Source organism: Pteropus medius, unplaced genomic scaffold (assembly GCF_902729225.1).
Source record: "Pteropus medius unplaced genomic scaffold, Ma_sr-lr_union100, whole genome shotgun sequence".
In the NCBI taxonomy this organism is placed as follows: domain Eukaryota; kingdom Metazoa; phylum Chordata; class Mammalia; order Chiroptera; family Pteropodidae; genus Pteropus; species Pteropus medius.
The window spans coordinates 50,193,876-50,215,224 of NW_024349800.1; the positions used below are offsets into that span (position 1 = coordinate 50,193,876).

The following is a 21,349-nucleotide window of genomic DNA, read 5'->3' on the forward strand; positions in this document are numbered from 1 at the left end:
CTTCACAGGGACCCAGGCCAGAGCTGGGACCTGGCTGAAATCTCCTCTGTGACCACAAATGGCCCCTGTTCTCACAGCTGGTTTCCCACTGGCCCACAGGGCTGGAGCGTCAGTGCTCAGGACATTCCTACTAGCCCCACATGGCAACCTTCCCAGGAGTCAGGAAACTCAGGCTCGACATCTCTGACCTTACAGCAGGACACGTCCCTGACTGGAAAAGCCTCCAGCTTAGATAAGGGTCTACTTTCCCCTAACAGACATGGAGACAGGAGCCCATGGCCTTCCATGGTCATCTGATAGCAGCAAAGCCCCATTTGACTGACTCAAGGGCTCACCTTGCACCAGGCCCACGAACCTCATGTTTCATTCAATTACTTCCTCCTTCCAAGGAAACAGCTGCTCTCCCCACTCTGTGGTTGCCCAGCAAACTCCTGCTCGCCTGCAGGGCCCAGCTCAAATGTCCTTGTCACTGAGCAGCCTTCCCTGCACTCTCTGGGTCAGAGGTCAGTGCACATCTCTCTTCCTGACACTGGCGTCTCTGAATAGTGGTTGGTCCTTCCTGTCGCTGTCTCCCTGGCAGACTGGAGGCTCCCAGTCTCCCACATCGCTGTGGCCCAGCCCAGAGCATGGCATGTACCTGGAGGGGTTCAGTAAAACTCTGCTGGATGGATGCTCACCCGAAGGAAGAAACAAACATTTGCTGAGCATCTGCTGTGGGCCAGGCCCATGCTTGCCAATTTAGGGGCTGCAGAGCCGACAGTTTCTGCCCTAGAAGGTTATGTCCTGGTTCCAGCCTAGAAACCATTTTCTAAACTCCATATTTATATCCACTAAGACTATTCATTCCAGTCAAAGGAATCTTAAATTTGTTCTTGATCACATTTTTGTTCTTTTTCACAAATCCGAGTAGCTCCGATATATTCAATTTTTATTTCCTCTAAACCAAGGCTTCTCAAACTCAGCACTATAGCTATTTTGGACTGAATAATTTTCAGTGTAGGGGACTGTCACACGCATTGTATGTGGAGCAGCATCGCTGGTTTCTACCCACTGGATGCCAATAGCAATCCTCCATCCAACTGTAGCAACCAAAAATTTTTCCAGACATTGCCTAATGCCCCCCAGAGGTTAATATTCATTCTTGCTGCTCTCTCTCGGTATGCTCTCTCTCTGTCTCCTCCTTCCCCTCCTCCCTCGACTCACGCTCTCTCTCTCTCTCTCTCTCTCTCTCTCTCTCTCTCTCTCTCTCACACACACACACACACATTGAGAACCACCACTCTGTACTATCTTCCCATGACTCTTCCCAGCTCCAAAGCTGGGCTTTCTCTCCCCTTTCTTCTCTTCCTGTGTCACATCCCTATTCACTGACAAATATCCACCCAGGGATTTACTGCTTCTGGCTAATTCTGAGTTAGTGGGAACCTTCCTATGGCCCCAGTCATCACAGTAGAGGGAAGTGAGAATGATCAACATGACTTAGCAGGTTCCTAAGTGATTACAAAAGGGAGTATGCTCAGGAGATACGAGGAATATGACCACAGACAGCTCAAGGAGTGCAAAATTCTAGTTGTAGCTTCACTAGCTCGCTCTCCTGGGGTTAACACATCTCTGAGGCACCTGGCCTGGCCTTGGCCCTTCTGCCTGGCTCCAGACCTGTCTTACGTGAAGGGAGGCTCACAACCATCAGCCTCCCAGAATAATCTGACCAGACCAAGACCCCTTTCCTGTGGCTGCATCTGGTCCCGGCCACTGGCATCTTCCTTCTGTCTAAACCGCCCCTTCCTTTTGCCCTGCATTCTTCTCTTTCTACATCTCAACAAATCTGGCATCACCTCAACCACCCAATATCACCAACTCTGCTTTTTTTCTTTTTTCTTTTTTTTGGCTCCTCGTTTGTCTATAACGTGTTCTACTCTCACGTGTTCTCTTCTAAGTACAACTGTGGAACACCGCATATGCTCAAGGATAGGAACTAGAAGTTTGTTTATCATCTATCATCTATCTATCTGTCTGTCTGTCTGTCTGTCTGTCTATCTATCATCCATCCATCCATCTAGCTCTGCCTTTCTTCAGTCCCACATACCTCCCAGTGACCACCTCTCTCCTCTCATTCCGTCCGACTCCGTCCGTTGTCCCCACTTCCTCACCTCCCAGTCATGCCTCAGTCTCTACAGACAGTTGTTTCCGCCCCACGGCTTCGCTAAAACTGCCCATCCTTCAATGCACCGAGGGTCTTGCTGTCCCTAAGTACAATGTCCACTGTCGCCCCTCTCCCTTGACTGCCTGGCTCCTTCCACCCCCTTGCTGGCTCCTTCCCTAGGGACCTTTGGGGCCCTCCTCTGCTTTCCCCTTCTCTCTAGCTTCTCCCCTCACTGCCTTTCTTGGCCTCACTCGCTCTGCTTACTGCGGAAATGCTCTTCTTCTTGGAGTCCAGCCCTGGACCTGCTTCCCTCCTACATGCTCTTTGGGCATCGCCCTCAGTCCCAAGGCATCAGTTGCCATCTGCGCGTCTGGATCTCTACCTGTCTTTCCAGTGCTTCAGTTCCCCCATGGCCAGCACCACCTGGACATATTACCACCACACGTAGCAGTTGGTGTTTAATGTGCACTGACCACATGCACACCTGGTTGCATGCTTGACAAAGGTCTTCTCATTTAGGCTTTACAACCATGCCTCCCAGCTCCCTCCCCCTGGAGCGGTTCAACATGGAGGCCCTGAATCATTCTCCCCACATCAGAGAGGGGTAAACTGCAGCTCAGGAAAGGAAGTGAGCAGTCCAACAGTAAAAACTCAGTCTGTCTGGCTCTAAAGCCAGCACTTTTACTCAGAGTGGTCTGTGTGAAACTCCAGCAGCTGGGAGATTCTCCTCAGACACTTATCCCAAGAACATTTCGTCCTTCTCCCTGCCCACGAGGCCACCAAAGCAGGAGTGCCTCTGCTCAGTGCCCCACACCCTCACTCCTGGTGCCTGCACGCCAAGGCTGGGGAAAGGGGTGAGTATTACAACTAGCAGTGGCAGCTCCCAGCTTAAGAGGACAGTTCATGCCCACAGCGTTTTACGTTTCCAGCGGACTAAGTGCCTCCATGCACCACAGCTCATTAGTTCTAAAGTTCGCCTTATTTTACGTTGTATCATTCCTGAAATTGGGCCACACGTCTAGGCAGTGGAACACTGCAGTTTAATGGCAGTGTCTACATGGCTCATGTAGTCACAGTGTAGCTTACAGTCAGTGGCATCTCAGATTCAGTGGAATATGTCATAGTGTCTCATCAAGCCTCATAACAGGACTCTGAGTTAGGTGTCATTATCCTCATTTTTCAACTCAGAAAGCTGAGGTTCAGAAAATTTGTTGCCCAGGGCCACACAGCCAGAAAGAGGTAAAACCAGAACTAGAACCCCAGTTTCCCAGCTCCCCAGCCCAGGGCCCTTCGAAGCACAGAAAATCAGCATGGACTGTTCCATCGACTGCTCCCATTTCCTTCCCCTTCCCATAGTAGCTGGTACTGGCCCTGCCTAGGGCTTGGGGCCTTGCCCTCCTGTTGAGACCCTACCTCCCACCTGCCCCTGGGGTCAGGGAGGACCAATGGTTGCCACTGCTTGTCATCCAAACCTCCAGGCTCAGGGGAAATGGCCGGGGTGCAGACAGACACTGCGGCGCGGAGGGGCCTGGCCCTGCCCCGGGCCGTTAGCCCCTGCCGACCCCTGACAGCAGGTCTGGGTCCTTCTCCCCTCCAGTACTTTGTCTTCGACTTCCACGTCTCTCCTGATGTCATGTTTGACAAGATCATCAAGATCTCGGTGAGTGGGGAGCAGCCCCCGGCATGCAGGGACATTAGCTCACACTGCACCTTTGTGCAAACTTGAAAAGGGTTCCCCTTCCCCATGGACCAACCAGAAAAAGGCAGCCCCGCACCCAGACACATGGGTGCGCAAGGGCACAGGCTGCATGTGAGCCCTTCTCTCCTCTTTAGCCAGGTGCCTCTGTACAGTGTACAACCTTCTTCTCACCCATACCTGGCAGCCAGCAAAATCAGGCCAGGGCAGGAGGGGCCGATGCTGAGCCCCAGCAAGCTGCCCCCCACCCCGCCAAATGCCTTCCCACTTCGCCAAGAAGTTTGGGTCCCCAGAAAGACTAAAGTGGAGCCACCATCAGCTGGCCCCACCCCTGCCCCTGGAAAGCTTCCGCCCTGCCCAGCCTGACTGGGGCTGCTGGTTCTGCCCGGAAGGTGATTCACTCCAAGAACCTGCTACGCAGCGGCACCCTGGTGGGGTCCTTCAAAATGGACGTGGGGACCGTGTACTCCCAGCCTGGTGAGTAGCTGTGCGGCCCGGTCCGCACACGTGCACATGGCTTGAAGAGCGTGGCGCATGCCGTCCTTCCTGCCTTGGCGGTCCCTGGACCCAGCATAGCCGGGACCATGAACTCGTGGGGCCATGAGCATGCACAGCCATCAGGCGTGCAGAGTGATGGGGTGTCAGTCTGTACACAAACACAGTGACTACCGTGCCCAGTCTGCCGACTTCACAGGAACCCTGTGGGATTGGTGGCGTCACCCCTTTGACAGTCTGGAGTTCAGAGAAATACCAGGGCATCCCCAGTCACCTAGTCATTGGGGTGAAATCAGGCTATGTGACTCCAGAGCCCCCACAAAGCCCCCTGTCCTCAATGCCAAATGCAGTGTGGCAGCTTCTGAGGGACACTGGGCTCTAAAAACACTTTCATTGACCGTCCATCAAGGGACCCAGACCATCTGAGAATAGCCACATGGCGCTACAGCTGACTAGCAGCTCTGTGGGTACCTGTGGGCCAACACTGCATGGGGTCAGTGAGAGAACTCCCAGGGGTGGCCTGGAGGGCTTGTGACAACTGACCACCTGGCCAACTCAGAAACCGCTAGCATACAACCTGGCATTGGGCCCCACCCCACGTCCCTGAAGTGAACCTGCCACTCAGGTACAATAATGACCCCATGAAGCCCTTTGATAGTGACAATACAATGTCACTCAGACTGTCACATTTGACCTTCACAGTATAATGAGGTGGGCATTGGCACTCCTTCCCATTTTACAGACAAGATAAACGAGGCCAAGAGAAGTTAAGTGGCTTGGAGGTTAAATAAATCGGTGATTTCTCATGGTTCAACCAAATAGAACTCAGACCAGGGAATCTGAGTCCAAAACTCAACATGAAAATCACAAAAAATCATAGGACACTTGAGCTGCAAGAGAACTTAAAAACTTCTAGTCTGATCTCTCTGTGATGATGAAGAAACAGGCCCAGGGTGATGAAGGGACTTTCCCAGAGTCTGGGATACCAGCTGGGTCTCCCGCTGCCAGGCCAGGGCCTTCCTACTGCCCCACACATGTTGTGGCCCTCGAGAGAGTGGCCTTCGTGACCATCAGCGCTACAGGGAGTGGGGAGAAGGGTCAGCCTACCGCTCTGGGGCTTCCCAGGAAGCACACACAGCTGCGGGCTGTTGGTTGGAAGGACACTGGCGTCCCCGAGGAGGATCTCCATGCAGGGCCTGAGCAGAGCCCCCTACACCGTCAGCAGGAGGCGGGAGAGACAGTGAGGAGCCTGATGTGGACGTCTGGGCTCCAGGGCGATGGCGTCCTGGCGAGGGAGCCGCCACTGCTCAGAGAGCACCTACAGAGTGCCAGGCCCTGGGCTAAGCACCCTGTCTCAGCAGGTCGAACCCTCACAACCCCACATAAGCGTCATTGTTCCCATTTCACAATAAGGAAACTGAGGCTCAGCGAGCTTGCATAGCTGGTCCAGGGCCACACTGTGAGTCAGTGGCAGAAATACGATATGAACCCAGGTCTGTGTGGGCCCAAAGCCCAGACTCTTTACTGGGGTAACCCACCCCAAGATTAGCTGCTCTGGCAGAATCTGTCCCTGAGCCTGGTACCTTTCATGAGAGCCTGAAGTCACATGGGTGGGTGGATGCGTGGCTGGGTGGTTGGATGAACGGATAGAGGGGTAGGTGAACAGACGTGTACATTGGGGAAATTTAGCAAGGAAAGAGAATAAGAGTCAGGAGGGACATGAAAATTGCCCTCAGATTTAAAGGCTCTTTGAAGAGGAAATGGATTTAGTCTTTCCGTCTGCGAAAGGCAGACCTGTGAACATGGGTGAAGTTCCTGCAGCTGGGGCACCGATGAGCTCCAGTTTGGCCTAAACTTCTTGATGAGTCCCCGGTTCCTGATCCAGCCAGGGCATTGTTGGGAGCATGATGCCGGGGACATTGGACTCCTGGGTGCTGCTGGGAGCCTTGGCTGATGTCAACATCTCATGGAGCTGGAAGGGATTCCTGGGAGACCACAGTCTGTCCTCACCCTGGCAGGACCACACCATCAGAGGCAACAGCAGGAAACTGTTCGCTCATTGCTACTATCTGCCGGAGACAAGGAGGGGTCAGACAAGGCTCCACTCATCCTACCGTAGATGCTAGCAACCTCCCCCGCCCTACCGGCCTTCCTGGGCAGGAGGCGGAGGCAGACCCGAGGCAGGGAAATGACGTTTCAGGCTGGTAAGTGTATAGCTCAGGGGTTCATGGTGTCCTGCAGCTCTGGCCCTTTGACAGTGACAGTACCACGTCAGTGGGATCTAACAGCCTTAGGACTGGAATGGCCTTAGAGGTTATCAGTCCAGTGTTCACCCAGCGTAGGGTCCTTCAGAAAGTATCCCTAATTGGTCACTCAGCTCTGCTTAGACCTCCCAGAAACGGGCACTATCTCCTATTTTAGAAATCTCCATTTGTTTACATCACATCAAACTCTGTCGCCCTGTGACCTTCACCCATGTTCACAGGTCTGCCTTTCGCAGACGGAAAGACTAAATCCATTTCCTCTTCAAAGAGCCTTTAAATTTGAGGGCAATTTTCATGTCCCTCCTGACTCTTATTCTCTTTCCTTGCTAAATTTCCCCAATGCACACGTCTGTTCACCTACCCCTCTATCCGTTCATCCCACCACCCAGCCACGAATCCACCCACTCATCCATATATCCATCCGCCCATCCATATATTAATCCATCCACCGTCTATTCATCCATCCATCCTTTCGTCTACCTTTCCACCAGCTAGACAGCCCATCCTCTATGCATAGATGCATCCTCTGTGCATCTCCCCATCCAGCCATCTAGCTCAGTATCCATCCCACAAACATCTGCTCTGGAAAGACCTCGAAGCTTTGGGGCTGCCCAGGACATGGCCCCCTCCTCCTGAGATGTGCCGGTTCAGCTGACGGCCTCCAGCAACTTTTCGCCACCCAGTTCCTGCCCTCTCAGCATCCTGGTCTCTCTCTTTAGACTCTACTATGGCATTATCTCTGACGCGGTTGGGCTGGCCTAATCCCAGACAGGCTGATTTCTGTGCACATGGAGCCCACTGGGGACAGAGCCTTGTTGGGGACAGGTCTGAGCTATGGTAAATGGTGTAGGTGAGGGAGGAGAGTAGGGACGTTCTGAGTCCCTGGAGGTGTAAGCGCCCAAACAAAACCAGAAGAACATGTGTCCTTCATGCATCAAAGCCAAGGCTTCCCTCTGCTTGCGAACAGCTTTGAAGTAAACCCGAAGGGCAGGCCCTTCCTAGAGCGGCCTCCTCCCCGGACATTTGCCCTTTCCTCCACACTGTCCGAGGTCCTGAGAATACTGGGGTGACACTACCAATCTCTGTCTATAGGAGGCTTTCAGGCTGAAATTGGAGACAGACAATAAGTAGATGACCACAGTGACAGGGAGATAGAAGGTGTGCCTGTGGAACACCAAGAACACCCAAGGAGCCAGGATCGGCAATTCTGAGGAAGTCAGGGAAGGCTGCATGGAAGAGGAAACACTTGAGCAAAAGGAGTACGAGTTGACCAGGGAGGAGGAGGGTGGGGGCAGAGGAAGATCAGGGATGAGGGCATTCCAAGCTCAGAGACCAGCAGCCACAAAGGTATGGAATAGAGATGTGAATGGTTCAAAGAGGGGGAAGCAGGTTTGCCTGGCAGGAGCACAGAGGCCGGGTAGAATGAGCAGCGTGAGCTGGGAGATTTGTATCAGGAGGCCCCACGGGCAGTGCTATAGTCTGTGGTCTTTATCCCAAGCACTGGGGAGCCCAGATAGGCTTGAACGGGAGTGTGAGAGTCAGGGAGCCTCTCGGAAGGCTCTTCTGGCAGCCGTGTACAGGTGAGTGCAGGGGTCAGGCAGAGAAACCAACTAGGAGGCGCCTCACTTTGAAGTCGCACCACACATCTGGATGTAGGGCCTTGCCCCAGCTGTCCCCGCCCAGGGACCTCTGTCCCTCTGGCCCAGGCACAGGCAGAGCTGTGGCCCCTAGGTCCAGGATGGCTCATGGCCTGAGCTCTAGGGGCCAAGAAGGCTTTCAGCTCTGCAGCTTCTCGGCCCGCCCCGAGGGCAGAGTGCCATCTGGAGTGGGGGCGGCAGGTGCAGTCCCTGATCCTCGCCACCACAGAGCACCAGTTTCACCACAAGTGGGCCATCCTGTCTGACCCCGATGACATCTCTGCGGGGCTGAAGGGCTACGTGAAGTGCGATGTTGCCGTGGTAGGCAAGGGGGACAACATCAAGACACCCCACAAGGCCAACGAGACAGATGAGGATGACATTGAAGGGTGAGGTCCCGATCTCCCTAACCCCTCTTGACCCGACCCAACCCTTCCTTCCCCCTAAAGGGAGTCCCTGGGTCAACTTGGCCCAGAGATGGTACCTTCCATCTCCCTTAGCCTTGTTCTCATCCACCCCTAGACAGCCCAGGTCTTTCTAGAAAGACCAAGGCTGGCCTCAGTGTCCACCAGCTGTCCTCCTCCCAGGAGAGAAAGGACTGAGGCAGAGCGGGGTTCATGGAGATTGTCTTAGGCCCCAGAAGCATGTAGATGCTAAGGCAGGAGTTGGGGTGCCGGGACCTGGTGCCCTAGCTGTATGTGCCAGCAGGAACTTGCTGCTTCCCGAGGGGGTGCCCCCTGAACGCCAGTGGGCTCGGTTCTACGTGAAAATCTACCGAGCAGAGGGGCTGCCCCGGATGAACACAAGTCTCATGGCCAACGTGAAGAAGGCTTTCATCGGGGAGAACAGGGACCTGGTCGACCCCTACGTGCAAGTCTTCTTTGCTGGCCAGAAGGTACTGGGGTACAGGGAGCAGAGGCTGGGGCTTGGGTGACAGGCACCAGATGAGCGTAGGGGCCTGGAAGCAGACATGAGGCAAAATCAGAAGCCAGGAGACTGGCCTGTGATCACCTTGGTGCATTGGTAAAGGGAGGAGAGTGAGCGATGAGGGAGCTCTGGCTGAGAGGGGCCGAGAGTGAGGCCAGGCTGGGCATCATCTCAGCGTGGACAGGCCTTGGGATGTCCTCCCTGCCTCTGGGTCCTAGAGACCAAGAGCTGAGAGGGGACCACCAAATGAGAGGAGAGTCTGAGAGGCTCGGGTAGGAAAGAGTGGAGGAGATACACACATATACACAAACTGCACATGTGTACACACATGCACACACACCACACACACATACACACATGAATCAACACATACACACATGTGCACACATACCTAAAGCACACATACATACCCATGCACACAGCATGCACATGACGCACATGCACACATACTCACACATACACAAAGCACACATACATACACACACACGCACACCACACACACATACACCTGAGTAAACGCACACATGCTCGCGCATGTGCACATACACAAACCCTGCCATTCACTTTCTCCCGCCAGGGCAAGACTTCAGTGCAGAAAAGCAGCTACGAGCCGCTCTGGAATGAGCAGGTCATCTTTACTGACCTGTTCCCGCCACTCTGCAAGCGCATGAAGGTGCAAATCCGGGACTCGGATAAGGTCAACGATGTGGCCATCGGCACCCACTTCATTGACCTGCGCAAGATTTCCAATGACGGAGACAAAGGTCAGCAGTAGGAGACTGGGGTGGGGGGCCTGAAAGGGAAGTGTAAATGAGACCCCCCTTCACATCACCTCCGCCATCCCTCAGCTCGGCTGAAAGGCACTGGGCACGGTGAGGGCTTTGTCAGCAGCTTCTGCCTCAAGGGAAGGAGGGAAAGTCATGACTCAGGTCTGCACAGAGCTGACTGCGCCTGCCCGAGCCAGGCTGCCTAGACTTGAACCCCAGCTCTGACAGTTGGTACCTGCGTGACCTTTGTACATGTCTTTTCATCTGTAAAATGAAAATAGTAATTCCATATGTGTGCATACATGCGTATTATACACATGCGTATACTGCTGCCGTAGTACCTAGCCACAGACTCGTTATGGTGACAGAGCCCTTCCAGGACCCCAGCACGATGCTGGGTACCAGGGATCGAGGACAAGAGAAGAATCTGTTCCTGTCCTCATGGCACTCGCTGGGGATTAGGAGATGGATGTGCTACCAAATGCTCAAAACCTAAGGCAAAAGGCCACGTATTGTATGATTCCATTTATATAAAATGTCCAGAATAGGTCAATCCATAGAGACAGAAAGTAGATTAGTGGTTGCCAGGAAGTCGGGGAGGGGGGATTGGGACTAACTGCTAATAGGTACCGTTTTTTTTTAGGGGGATGGAAGTATTCTGGAATTAGGTGGTGGTTGTACAACATAATGAATATACTAAAAACCGCTGAAATGCATACTTTAATATGGTGAATTTCATGTTACATGAAGTGTATCTTCATTTTTAAAATGCTATAAGATTTTTTTAACTAGGCAGAATAAAAACCAAACAAACAAAACACATAGGCAGAATGAGATCTGTGCTACACGTGAGACACGATAAATCCCAATGATGGGAGAAGTTAGCCGGGACTGGGAACTGGGGAGGCTTCGCGGAGGAAGCGTGTTGAACAGGAAGGACAGTTGGAGAAGAGGGGAGGGGCCTGCACAGATGGCAGAGGGCTGGGAAGCCACGCTGCGGGGTAGGAGGAGCTGGCATCTGTCTTTCAAAGAGATCACAGGCAGCTCCTGCTCCAGTACCAGGAGGCAGGGAGCATGGCCCAAGAAAGGGCCCCACACCTGCCACGCGCAGCGGACACGAGCTCTCCCTGCAACCTCTTGTGAGCCACGTGCTGCCCCACAGGCCTTCTCTTGCCTCAGACATTTCACCAAGGAAGGCATGGGGTCCTCAGCTCAGCAACCAGGAAGTGCAGGCTGGGAGCCCCACAAAGGGGTCCCTCTACCCCTCATAGGCCCTGGGGTGTGACACAGGCCTCTCCTCTTCCTCCCCGGCCCTCAGGCTTCCTGCCCACTCTGGGCCCAGCCTGGGTGAACATGTACGGCTCCACACGCAACTACACCCTACTGGACGAGCACCAGGACCTGAACGAGGGCCTGGGTGAGGGCGTGTCCTTCCGCGCCCGCCTCATGCTGGGCCTGGCTGTAGAGATCCTGGACACCTCCAACCCTGAGCTCACCAGCTCCACGGAAGTGCAGGTGGAGCAGGCCACACCTGTCTCAGAGGTGAGGCCCCAGGGGGTCGCTGTCCTCCAGGGCCCTCAGCTCAGCCCTCTCCCCGCCATGGCAGCCAGGACCTGGGCTCTGCCTGTGGCTGCTCAGTCTGCCTCAGGGTCCAGACCCCAGAGTGAGGCCTGCCTCCCCAGGAAGCAGGAGCCCCCCATCTGCCCCCAGCGGCACCTCTGCCCCGTTGCCCTTCCTGTGCCCGTGTTCTGCCCAGAGGTCCCAAGATGGAGCCTCATCACTTCCCCCGTTCCCAGCCAGGGCTGTCCCTGTGGTGTTTGGAGCCAGCCCCTGCTTCAGGGACATTCAGGCTGGAGGGCAAAAGGAACTCGGCCCTCGGTCCTTCAGGGTCTGGGCTGCCCAGCTCCACAACTGAGTGGGGTATCTCCACCATCAGCCCAAAGGCCTGTCTGTGAGATGGCAGGAGGAGGGCTGGCCCCTGGCCCAGCATCCCTGCTACGGTTTACGGATGGCTTCGACCACCTTCCCCACAGAGCTGCATGGGGAAAATGGAAGAATTCTTTCTATTTGGAGCCTTCCTGGAGGCCTCAATGATTGACCGGAAAAACGGAGACAAGCCAATCACCTTCGAGGTCACCATAGGTGAGTGCTGGGCTCATAGAAGGGTCTCCAGGCCTCAGAGCTGCTGGGTGGTCTCTGCTAAGCCCTGCACCACAGCCCTGGGGCGAGGGGAACTTTGACCGCTTTCCTCCACATGTCCTCAAGCACACACACGGCGCACAGTGCACGTCCGTAGTGCACACACGCCCAGGGTGTGGATCTGAGTTCCACTTACAGCCTAGGCTGTGTTCGGGACACAGAGAAGAGAGGAGCCGTCGCTGCAGAGGGGGTGAGGCCCTCAGGGGGCAGTGGGGAGAGAGTGGGAAAAGGGCCATGTCCTGGGCTGGCCAGGGAGCTCTCTGGTCATCAGAGCTCCTTGCAAGATCTTTGCAGACGAGGGGCACAAGGGGACTGTTCTCTGGGGAGTGTTCTATCACATCCAGGCGGCCACCAACCCCTACCTGCTTCCCCATTGCCTGACTCTCCTGCCATCCCAAGGCAGTTCCTAGATTACAGGGCAGGGTCCGGCCAGGTAGGGAACGGACTCCAGACCCTCAGACACCCCCTCCTGCCTCCAGGCAACTATGGGAATGAGGTTGATGGCCTGTCACGACCCCAGCGGCCTCGGCCTCGGAAGGAGCCCGGGGACGAGGAGGAAGTAGATCTGATCCAGAATTCGAGTGATGATGAGACCGAGGAGGGTGGAGACCTGGCCTCAGTCTCCTCCACCCCACCCATGCGGCCCCAAATCACTGACAGGTGAGCCAGGTGACACCGAGGGTCCTGAAGGGCCTGCCCACTGCCTGGCCCCTTCTGAAGGCCTGGCCCTCCCACCTCTTTGGGCCCCCAGTCACCAACCTCCCACCCCTTCCCACCCCAGGAACTATTTCCATCTGCCCTACTTGGAGCGCAAACCCTGTATCTACATCAAGAGCTGGTGGCCGGACCAGCGCCGCCGCCTCTACAATGCCAGCATCATGGACCACATCGCAGACAAGCTGGTCAGTGCCAGGCCTGGCGGGAGAGGACAGGGCGGGTGCGGGACGTCAGGGGCCTCGCCCAGCTGGAAAGCCTCCTCTGCAGCACGCGAGGCCTGTCTGCCCAGCAGCTTGTTGTGCAGGGCTGGTGGGAGGCGGGAGACTGCGGGAGTGGCCCCAGCAGGACCCATGTTCCTGTCCCCGCCCCCAGGTCCCAGGAGTGGGCCCAGGGCTTGAGGGCTACCCGGAGTGGAGTCTGGAACTTCTGGCTCATCCGTCCTGGGGTTCCCTGAAGGGGGCTGGGCAACCCCTGTCTCTCCCCCTCCCAGCCCATCTAGTCCTGAGTCCTGCTCACTCCTGTGAATTGACCAGGATCATAGACTCAGAGCGCAGAGGTGGCTTCTTCCTTCAGGAGCTGAAGGTCCACAGGCTCTGAAAACAGAACCTGGGAAATTGGTGGTTTCCTCGTGATGGTGGGACACTGCAGGATGACTCTAGTGAGAGGTCCCAGGTCACTAGCCCCCCATTCTCCCTGATGGACTGGGGAGATTGCGGGGAGTGGCTATGACTCAGCATGCACCCCACTCCTGGTTCACAGGAAGAAGGCCTGAACGACGTACAGGAGATGATCAAAACAGAGAAGTCCTACCCCGAGCGTCGACTGCGGGGTGTCCTGGAGGAACTCAGCTGTGGCTGCCAGTGAGAGGGAGGGGTGGAGGGCTGGGGGGCTGGAAGTGAGGGGTCTGGGCAGAGAAGGAGGTGCCCGCAGGCCTCCTGCTGTGGGCTCCACTAAGCCCTGCTCCCCCCACCCCCCAGCCGCTTCCTCTCCCTCGCCGACAAGGACCAGGGCCACTCTTCACGTACCAGGCTTGACCGAGAGCGTCTCAAATCGTGCATGCGGGAGCTGGTGAGGACACCCTGGTCCCAAAGCTGGAAGACACAGGGGATGGAGGGAAGGTCTGGAGGTGAAAAGGGGAAACCGAAGAGGGAGTATATCTGTCTCTGAGGTCCCAGAACCCAGGGACAGCCCCCTCCATCATGCATCATGGCCTGAACCCCACGTACAGCCCCTACCCCTACAGGAGAGCATGGGGCAGCAGGCAAAGACCGTGCGCGCACAAGTGAAGAGACACACGGTACGGGACAAGCTGAGGCTGTGCCAGAACTTCCTGCAGAAGCTGCGCTTCCTGGCAGATGAGGTGCGCCCCTGCTGGCAGGCACAGAGGGGTGCCCTGCCCCAAACCAGTGGCCGGAGTGGGGGCCGCACAGGAAGGGGTTAGGCCGGACCACCCTAGGGGGCCCATCCTGCTCTGATAGTCGCTGGGGCACAGGAATGAACAAGCTCGTCATCCTGTCTTGTCTTCTTCCTGCTCCGTCTGGTGGGAAAAGAAAGACCCAGCATCTGCGGTCCTTCCCTCTCCAGGCCCAGGCCTGGCCCTCTGGGCCCTGAGGCAGAGATCCTGGCAGTCAGTGAGGCTCAGGGGGCCCCAGCCGAGAGGCGGGCCCCGCTCAATCACAGGGACCCCTCCCGCCCCCACCGCAGCCCCAGCACAGCATCCCCGACGTCTTCGTCTGGATGATGAGCAACAACAAGCGCATCGCCTATGCCCGGGTGCCCTCCAAAGACCTGCTCTTCTCCATCGTGGAGGAGGAGCTGGGCAAGGACTGCGCCAAGGTCAAGACGCTCTTCCTCAAGGTGCCAGAAGGGGAGCCAGACCGCGGGCGGTGGCGCAGCAGGGCGGCGGGCTGGGGCCCAAGGTCTGCATCTGGCTTCTTTCAAGGGGTTAATCTCCCCTTGGAGGGAGCAGCCCCTTATCCCGAGTCTGGCTGGCCTGAGCCAATGAGTTTGAGACCTCAAGTAGCAGGTCCTCAGAGAAAGAGCCGGAAGGAGAGTAAGAAGCGGGGAGGACAGCATGGCCCTACTCTGCCCATGCCCTTCGGTGCTGTGTTGACCACCCCCACCCTGCAGACCAGTGGGTTGGCTATGGAGGGGCAGGGGCAGCTCTGACCAAGGCCTCTGCCAGCCCCCTGCCCTGTCCTCACCCCATGGGCCCCAGCAGCTGACCCCGAGCCCACCCCCAGCTACCAGGGAAACGGGGCTTCGGCTCGGCAGGCTGGACAGTGCAGGCCAAGCTGGAGCTCTACCTGTGGCTGGGCCTCAGCAAGCAACGCAAGGACTTCCTGTGTGGCCTGCCCTGCGGCTTCGAGGAGGTCAAGGCGGCCCAGGGCCTGGGCCTGCACTCCTTCCCACCCATCAGCCTGGTCTACACAAGTGAGTGGGGACTCCTGGGCCTGGGCAGCCCCTGGCTCCCAGCCCTCACCCCGGGAGGGCACTGAGGAACCACCTGCCCCTCCCCGTCTCAGCCTGCCCTTTCCCACAGAGAAGCAGGTGTTCCAGCTCCGCGCCCACATGTACCAGGCTCGCAGCCTCTTTGCCGCTGACAGCAGCGGCCTCTCGGACCCCTTTGCCCGTGTCTTCTTCATCAACCAGAGTCAGTGCACAGAGGTAAGGGTCTGGGGAGGAGGAAGTGGCTCTGGTTTTGAGAGTATTTGGGTGGGGACCTATGACCCCGTGGGACCTGGAGAAACAGGTCAGCCAGTGCTCCCAGATCCTTAGAGGGAAGCCTTGCAGATAACTGCAGGCCCGGGCCACACTGGTGAAGACTTTAGTCACGATTATATTCAACACAGGACAGAGGGGACATAGGCACGAGCAGACTTCACGTTAGCCTTCATTTTAAGATTCCCAGAAGAGTCGGGGAACATGCCATTTCTGCCCCCGAGTCGCCTGAGAGCTGCAGTGACTGGAGGTGGCTCCTGCTCGCGTATCTGCCTGCCCACCCGCACTTATTACCTGTCTCGCCTCACTCTGCCCCACACTGCAGGTCCTGAATGAGACCCTGTGCCCCACCTGGGACCAAATGCTGGTCTTTGACAACCTGGAGCTGTACGGCGAAGCTCATGAGCTGCGAGACGATCCCCCTATCCTTGTCATTGAAATCTATGACCAGGACACCATGGTATGGGTGGGCTCTGGCACCAGGGACCTACCCCTTCTTCACTGGACTCCACCTGCACTGACAGCCCCCTCCCCCAAGCCCCTCAGCTGGGGTGCGTGCATGGAATCGGGGAGTCTGTGCTGCTGACCAGCCTCTCCGGGAGACCCCAGGTGGCTCCTGCTCTGTTGCTGCAGCCTGACCCCTTTCCAATACCATGGGTCTCTGGGGTCTCAGGGAGGGAATGATCCAGGCGTCCCCACCTCCCAGCACAGATGGAAAGAATTCAGGAGTGTTTAGGAGATGTGTCAGCAAGTCCTGCTGTCCCCAGCCTTCCCCCATCCTGGCGGCCCCCTGACCCCTCCCCACACCTACCAGTTAGTAACAGCCTCCCAGCTCTCCATGAAACCTCTGGAGTAGGGGGCGGGGGGATGGGAAGGATTGAGGTGACCCCTCCAGAGCTGGAAAGCCACTTACAACAAGCCACCTCAACTGCTAGAGAACCTGAGAGAGTCTGGGACTAGAGGTAGGAGGGCCTTGTTTCTAGTCCTGAGTCCTGCCTCTGCCATTCACTGCTCAAGCCTCAAGTAAGTATGGTGAGACTTGGTTTCCCCATCAGCGAAATAGGGTGGTCGCACCTATCCCCTTACCTCTCTGGTCTGTGGTAAGGACAGAGTGAGCCCCTAGGTGTGATGATGCTCAGTAAACTCAAGCACCAAGTGCCCCCCTTGGTTGTTTGGTCCCATCAGGGCAAAACCGACTTCATGGGCCGGACCTTCGCCAAGCCCCTGGTGAAGATGGCTGATGAAGCGTACTGCCCACCCCGCTTCCCACCCCAGCTCGAGTACTACCAGATCTACCGCGGCAACGCCACGGCCGGAGACCTACTGGCTGCCTTTGAGCTGCTGCAGGTGGGCCCCGCCCCCTCCCCATCATACTGTGAGGCCAGTCTGATTGGAGCTGGGGGAGTCCTTGGAGGCCTGGGGCATTGGGCTTTCCCTGTGTCCCCAGATCACATGGCAAATAACTCCCGGGGAGCAGGAGCCTGTTCTCCAGGCCCTCCAGACTGTGACACCATGGTCCTCATTCCCCAGATTGGGCCGGCAGGGAAGGCCGACCTGCCACCCATCAATGGCCCGGTGGACATGGATCGAGGTCCCATCATGCCGGTGCCCATGGGCATCCGGCCTGTGCTCAGCAAATACCGAGTCGAGGTACGTGAGGGTCCCCCAGCCCCGCTCCGCCCTCGCGCGCCTGCCCTGGACGGGCCCTGCTGTGCTCTCGCTCCCCGCACCCCACACCGCGCCCCACCGCTCTCTCACCCGACCCAGGTCATGGCACATGGCACACTGTTGGCATCAAACTCCAGGCAGCTTCAACACCCTCAGGCTACTCTCCACTTTCCAAACAAGGAGATTGAGGGGACAAGGGGTGGGGAGCGACTTGTCCAAGGTCACACCTGGAGGCAGCAGGAGACACAGGCCCCCGCCCACCTAGGGCCTGCCAGGTCTGCGCTCAGTCACCTCGCTGCATGCTGGGACCTTTCCCAGCCCTCCCATCTGCGCCCACATGCCCACCCTCACCCCACAGCCCCCTGAGGACACCCCACCCCTCGTCAACTCTTCTGGCCTCAACCTTCCTGACTCACGGCCCAGTTCCTTCTCAGGGCGGCCAGCCCACCCACAGCTGGCTCCCTTGTCTGAGGGACTCTCTTCTCCCCCCGACCTAGGTATTGTTCTGGGGCCTGCGAGACCTGAAGCGGGTGAACCTGGCCCAGGTGGACCGGCCGCGGGTGGACATCGAGTGTGCAGGGAAGGGGGTGCAGTCGTCCCTGATTCACAATTACAAAAAGAACCCCAACTTCAACACCCTCGTCAAGTGGTTTGAAGTGGTGGGTGCAGGCCCAGGAATAGTCGGGCAGAGCTGGGTGCGGCTGGTGTGGCTGGACACGGCCCAGTGCCTCTGCCCCCTTCCCTGAGCTCAGGCTCCATTGGCCAACACCCCAGGACCTCCCTGAGAACGAACTACTGCACCCGCCCTTGAACATCCGAGTGGTGGACTGCCGGGCCTTTGGCCGCTACACCCTGGTGGGCTCCCACGCCGTCAGCTCCCTTCGGCGCTTCATCTACCGGCCCCCAGACCACTCAGCCCCCAACTGGAACACCACAGGTACAGCCACACTTCGAAGCCCAGGCCTGGCTCCACTCAGTCCACTGGAGGGGCTTCAGCTCACAGTCCAGCCCATACAGCCGCCACTTTGCTTCTCTAGGACATCCCAGATGGGAGCATGGGAGGCCAGGGGGAGGTCCCATCCTGGGGGCCAAGGCTGCCCAGGGCTGCTGTTCACTCTAGAGCCAGAAAGAGCCAGAGCTGGAGATGTCATGAGAGGGTCTGAAGGCAGATGGCTTCCTCTGCTGGTTTATGTGGAGAAAATTGAACTCCATCAGCCTCCCACTCCAGCTTCCCTCCCACGGCCTCCTCCCATTCCTCCCGGCCTCCCATCCCGGCCTCCCTCCCAGCCTCCCTCCTGGCCTCCCTCCCGGCCTTCTTCCCGGCCCAGCTTCCACTATTTCCCTCCACTGCAGCTCTCCCTTCTCTCTGGCTCAGCTTCTCCTTTTCCTTATGCCCAACTTTTCATCCCTCCCTCTCCCCTCAGAAAGCTCCAGAATCAGCTTTAGGCCTCTGGTCCTTCTTGCCATCCCCAATTCTCACTGTTACTCCTGCTCCTTCCTGTCTGTCTGCCTGTCTGTCCATCTCTCTACCCAGTCAGGCTCCTCCGGGGCCGCCATGTACTGTGCAACGGGGGCCCCTCCTCTCACCCTACAGGGGAGGTCGTGGTGAACATGGAGCCAGAGGTGCCCATCAAGAAGCTGGAGACCATGGTGAAGCTGGATGCGGTAAGGCGCGTGGGGTCAGTCCCACGCAGGCTAAGAGCATGCACTGCCTGTGACACTCACTGAGAGCCTGGCTGCCTCTTTCAGCGTCCAGGGCTGACCCTGACCACACGTGCACACAGCTCCATCCTAGACTGTCCCGGAATGCAAGACTGTCAGAGTTGCACGTGTTTGTGTATGCATGTGTGCAAGTGCACGAGCGTGTGGCGTGCAAGTATGAGAGACAGAAAGAGCAGTAACCATTTGAGGTAATAGCCTGCAATTATTTTTACTTCGACAAATGACACCATAGGCAATGGATTCCTTGTTGGGTACGCCAGTGTTCTAGAGGGTTCCTGATTTCCCATCCTAGCCATTCACAAACAACTCTCCCCAGACCTGGGCTAAGGAAAGATTTCCAGCTAGAAGCTTCCTATTCCTCCTGGCTTTGGGACTAAGGCTGTTTATCTGCCAGAGGGAGACCCAGGGGTTGGATTTGGACGTGACCTCTGCAACAGAGGGTGGGAATGAGGCCAGCCTGGAAGAGACCATCCTGAGTCCAGACAGCACAGAGAGGCTGGAAGTGGGCTTCCTCCCTACCTAACCCTTTCTCCAGATCTCGTTTCCAACCTCGCCTGCTTCATACAACTAGGGATGTCTCTTAGCTTCTGAGGTCTGAGTTTAATGCGAAACATCTTCTCTTAGCCCATAATCCTTGACTCCAGAGGGTCCCCAGCCAGCCAGCTGAGTTATGTGCACATGGCTCTTGGGAACGTGGAGCAGACGAGATCCAGTGCCTGGCCAACAGCCCCCTAGTTTCAGGCCCGCAGCAAACAGACAGAGGACGGTACCTAAGCTTGCCCATCGTCCCGCAGGCCCTGAGCTCTGCTGGAAGTGTTTTCACCAGGGTTCTCTTCAGCTATGCAATTGTGTGTGTGTATGTGTGTCCACTTAATTTTTAAGGTGCTTGCCCTGGTAAGGGAAGAAAAGTGGAGTTGAAGTTGACTCCATCTAGCCAACATCACTGAATTCCTACTGTGTGTGGCCAGCCTCCCTTCCCAACCCTGACGCCCGGTGACATCACCTAGGGAGTTCACAACTCTCTCAGGCTTGAGAATCACTGCCCCAGAGGGTCTGAGGAAACATCTGCAGAGCAGACCTTCGGCAGGCTCACCAGCAGTGTGCTCCTATTAGTGCAGAGTTGGCCCTGTGCACAGGGACTCAGCCCACGGCAAGCATCTCTGCATGAGCTCCCTCTCCTCCGTGCTCCCTGACCGGGCCTCTGCCTCCACTCCAGGCCTTGGAGGGCTCATTCTGTCCCTGTCTCTTTGATACCCCTCTGCAGACTTCTGATGCTGTCATCAAGGTGGATGTGGTGAGTGTGGGGACCATTCAGGGGGCTCTGGGGAGAGACGACCCCACACTGGCATAGAGTGTCAGGCCAGGGGGCTCAGCATCAGGCATGAGCTACCCCCAGCCTCTGGATGCTCTGGCCAGCACACCCCCCAAAAAGGCAGAGGGAGAGAGCTGCTTGGGCAGCAGAGCCTCTGAATGTCAATCCCGCCTTGGCCATTGGCTCATGTTGGCCGGTTATAACCCTCTCTGGCCATGGCATCCTCCTCCACAAAACAGGGCCCTTCCCCTTTGACGGTGGTGGTCCCACAGAGCCTCCTGGAGCCCAGGGCTCCCTGGAAGCAGATGGTCAGAATGGATGGGGGACCCCCGGACTATCCAGAGCCCCGGGAATAGCCAGGGTGCAGGGATGTATGCAGGACTCCAGACCTAGGCCAACCCCCCAGGCTGACGAGGAAAAGGAGAAGAAGAAAAAGAAGAAAAAAGGCAGCTCAGAAGAGCCGGAGGAGGAAGAGCCCGATGAGAGCATGCTGGACTGGTGGTCCAAATACTTCGCCTCCATTGATACCATGAAGGAGGTGAGTCCTCGGGTCTGGGCTGGGGGCTAAGGGGGACTCGGGTGAGGGGAGGCAACCCCAACTCCACATCAGGCCCTCCTGTCCAAATGCTTTCCTGCTCCCCACCAGAGCTGGCTCCTCCACTCCATGAGTTAAGAACGGCTTTGTCTCACGGCCTTGAATTCGAGCTCGGGACTCACCTTTCCTAGCCTGGCGGTCCGGTCTACCTTCCCTGGCTTGCTTTTCTCTTGTCCTCATTCATTTATTCCACAAACATCTCTTAAATATATATGATGAGTCAGACACCATCCCAGGTGCTATGGGAGCCAAAAGATAAGATGCCATACCTGCCCTGAGGAGCCCTCTGTGTACTGGGCAAAATGGGCATGTAAACAGATACAGTATGGTGTGATGACAAAAGCAAATCAATGCCTGGGGGAATCAAGGAAGGCTTCATAGAGGAGGTGATATTTGAGGAAGAGGAGAAACATGTGCTCAGAGACCAAAGGGAAGCAATGACTTCTCAGTAATATTTGCCCATCTTCATACTGTTTTCTTTTACCC

At 56.7% G+C, this 21,349-nt stretch overlaps 1 protein-coding gene across 4 annotated transcripts in view; it reads left to right on the forward strand.

Annotated features, from left to right (window-relative positions):
- Positions 1 to 21,349, forward strand: part of OTOF (otoferlin) — a 90,514-nt gene that overhangs the window by 58,650 nt on the left and 10,515 nt on the right. For 2 of the 4 annotated variants that reach the window (XM_039887613.1, XM_039887614.1), the window contains exons 10-32: positions 3,741 to 3,803; positions 4,232 to 4,316; positions 8,465 to 8,624; positions 8,944 to 9,130; positions 9,740 to 9,926; positions 11,248 to 11,471; positions 11,963 to 12,071; positions 12,608 to 12,788; positions 12,910 to 13,030; positions 13,605 to 13,705; positions 13,823 to 13,913; positions 14,089 to 14,205; positions 14,550 to 14,702; positions 15,089 to 15,278; positions 15,388 to 15,512; positions 15,892 to 16,026; positions 16,752 to 16,913; positions 17,097 to 17,216; positions 17,732 to 17,893; positions 18,009 to 18,171; positions 18,769 to 18,899; positions 20,221 to 20,250; positions 20,675 to 20,806. In XM_039887613.1, the coding sequence (XP_039743547.1) occupies positions 3,741 to 3,803; positions 4,232 to 4,316; positions 8,465 to 8,624; positions 8,944 to 9,130; positions 9,740 to 9,926; positions 11,248 to 11,471; positions 11,963 to 12,071; positions 12,608 to 12,788; positions 12,910 to 13,030; positions 13,605 to 13,705; positions 13,823 to 13,913; positions 14,089 to 14,205; positions 14,550 to 14,702; positions 15,089 to 15,278; positions 15,388 to 15,512; positions 15,892 to 16,026; positions 16,752 to 16,913; positions 17,097 to 17,216; positions 17,732 to 17,893; positions 18,009 to 18,171; positions 18,769 to 18,899; positions 20,221 to 20,250; positions 20,675 to 20,806 (3,129 nt within the window). The remainder of the gene's footprint in view (positions 1 to 3,740; positions 3,804 to 4,231; positions 4,317 to 8,464; positions 8,625 to 8,943; positions 9,131 to 9,739; positions 9,927 to 11,247; positions 11,472 to 11,962; positions 12,072 to 12,607; positions 12,789 to 12,909; positions 13,031 to 13,604; positions 13,706 to 13,822; positions 13,914 to 14,088; positions 14,206 to 14,549; positions 14,703 to 15,088; positions 15,279 to 15,387; positions 15,513 to 15,891; positions 16,027 to 16,751; positions 16,914 to 17,096; positions 17,217 to 17,731; positions 17,894 to 18,008; positions 18,172 to 18,768; positions 18,900 to 20,220; positions 20,251 to 20,674; positions 20,807 to 21,349) is intronic. The other 2 variants (XM_039887615.1, XM_039887616.1) reach the window with 1 other exon arrangement.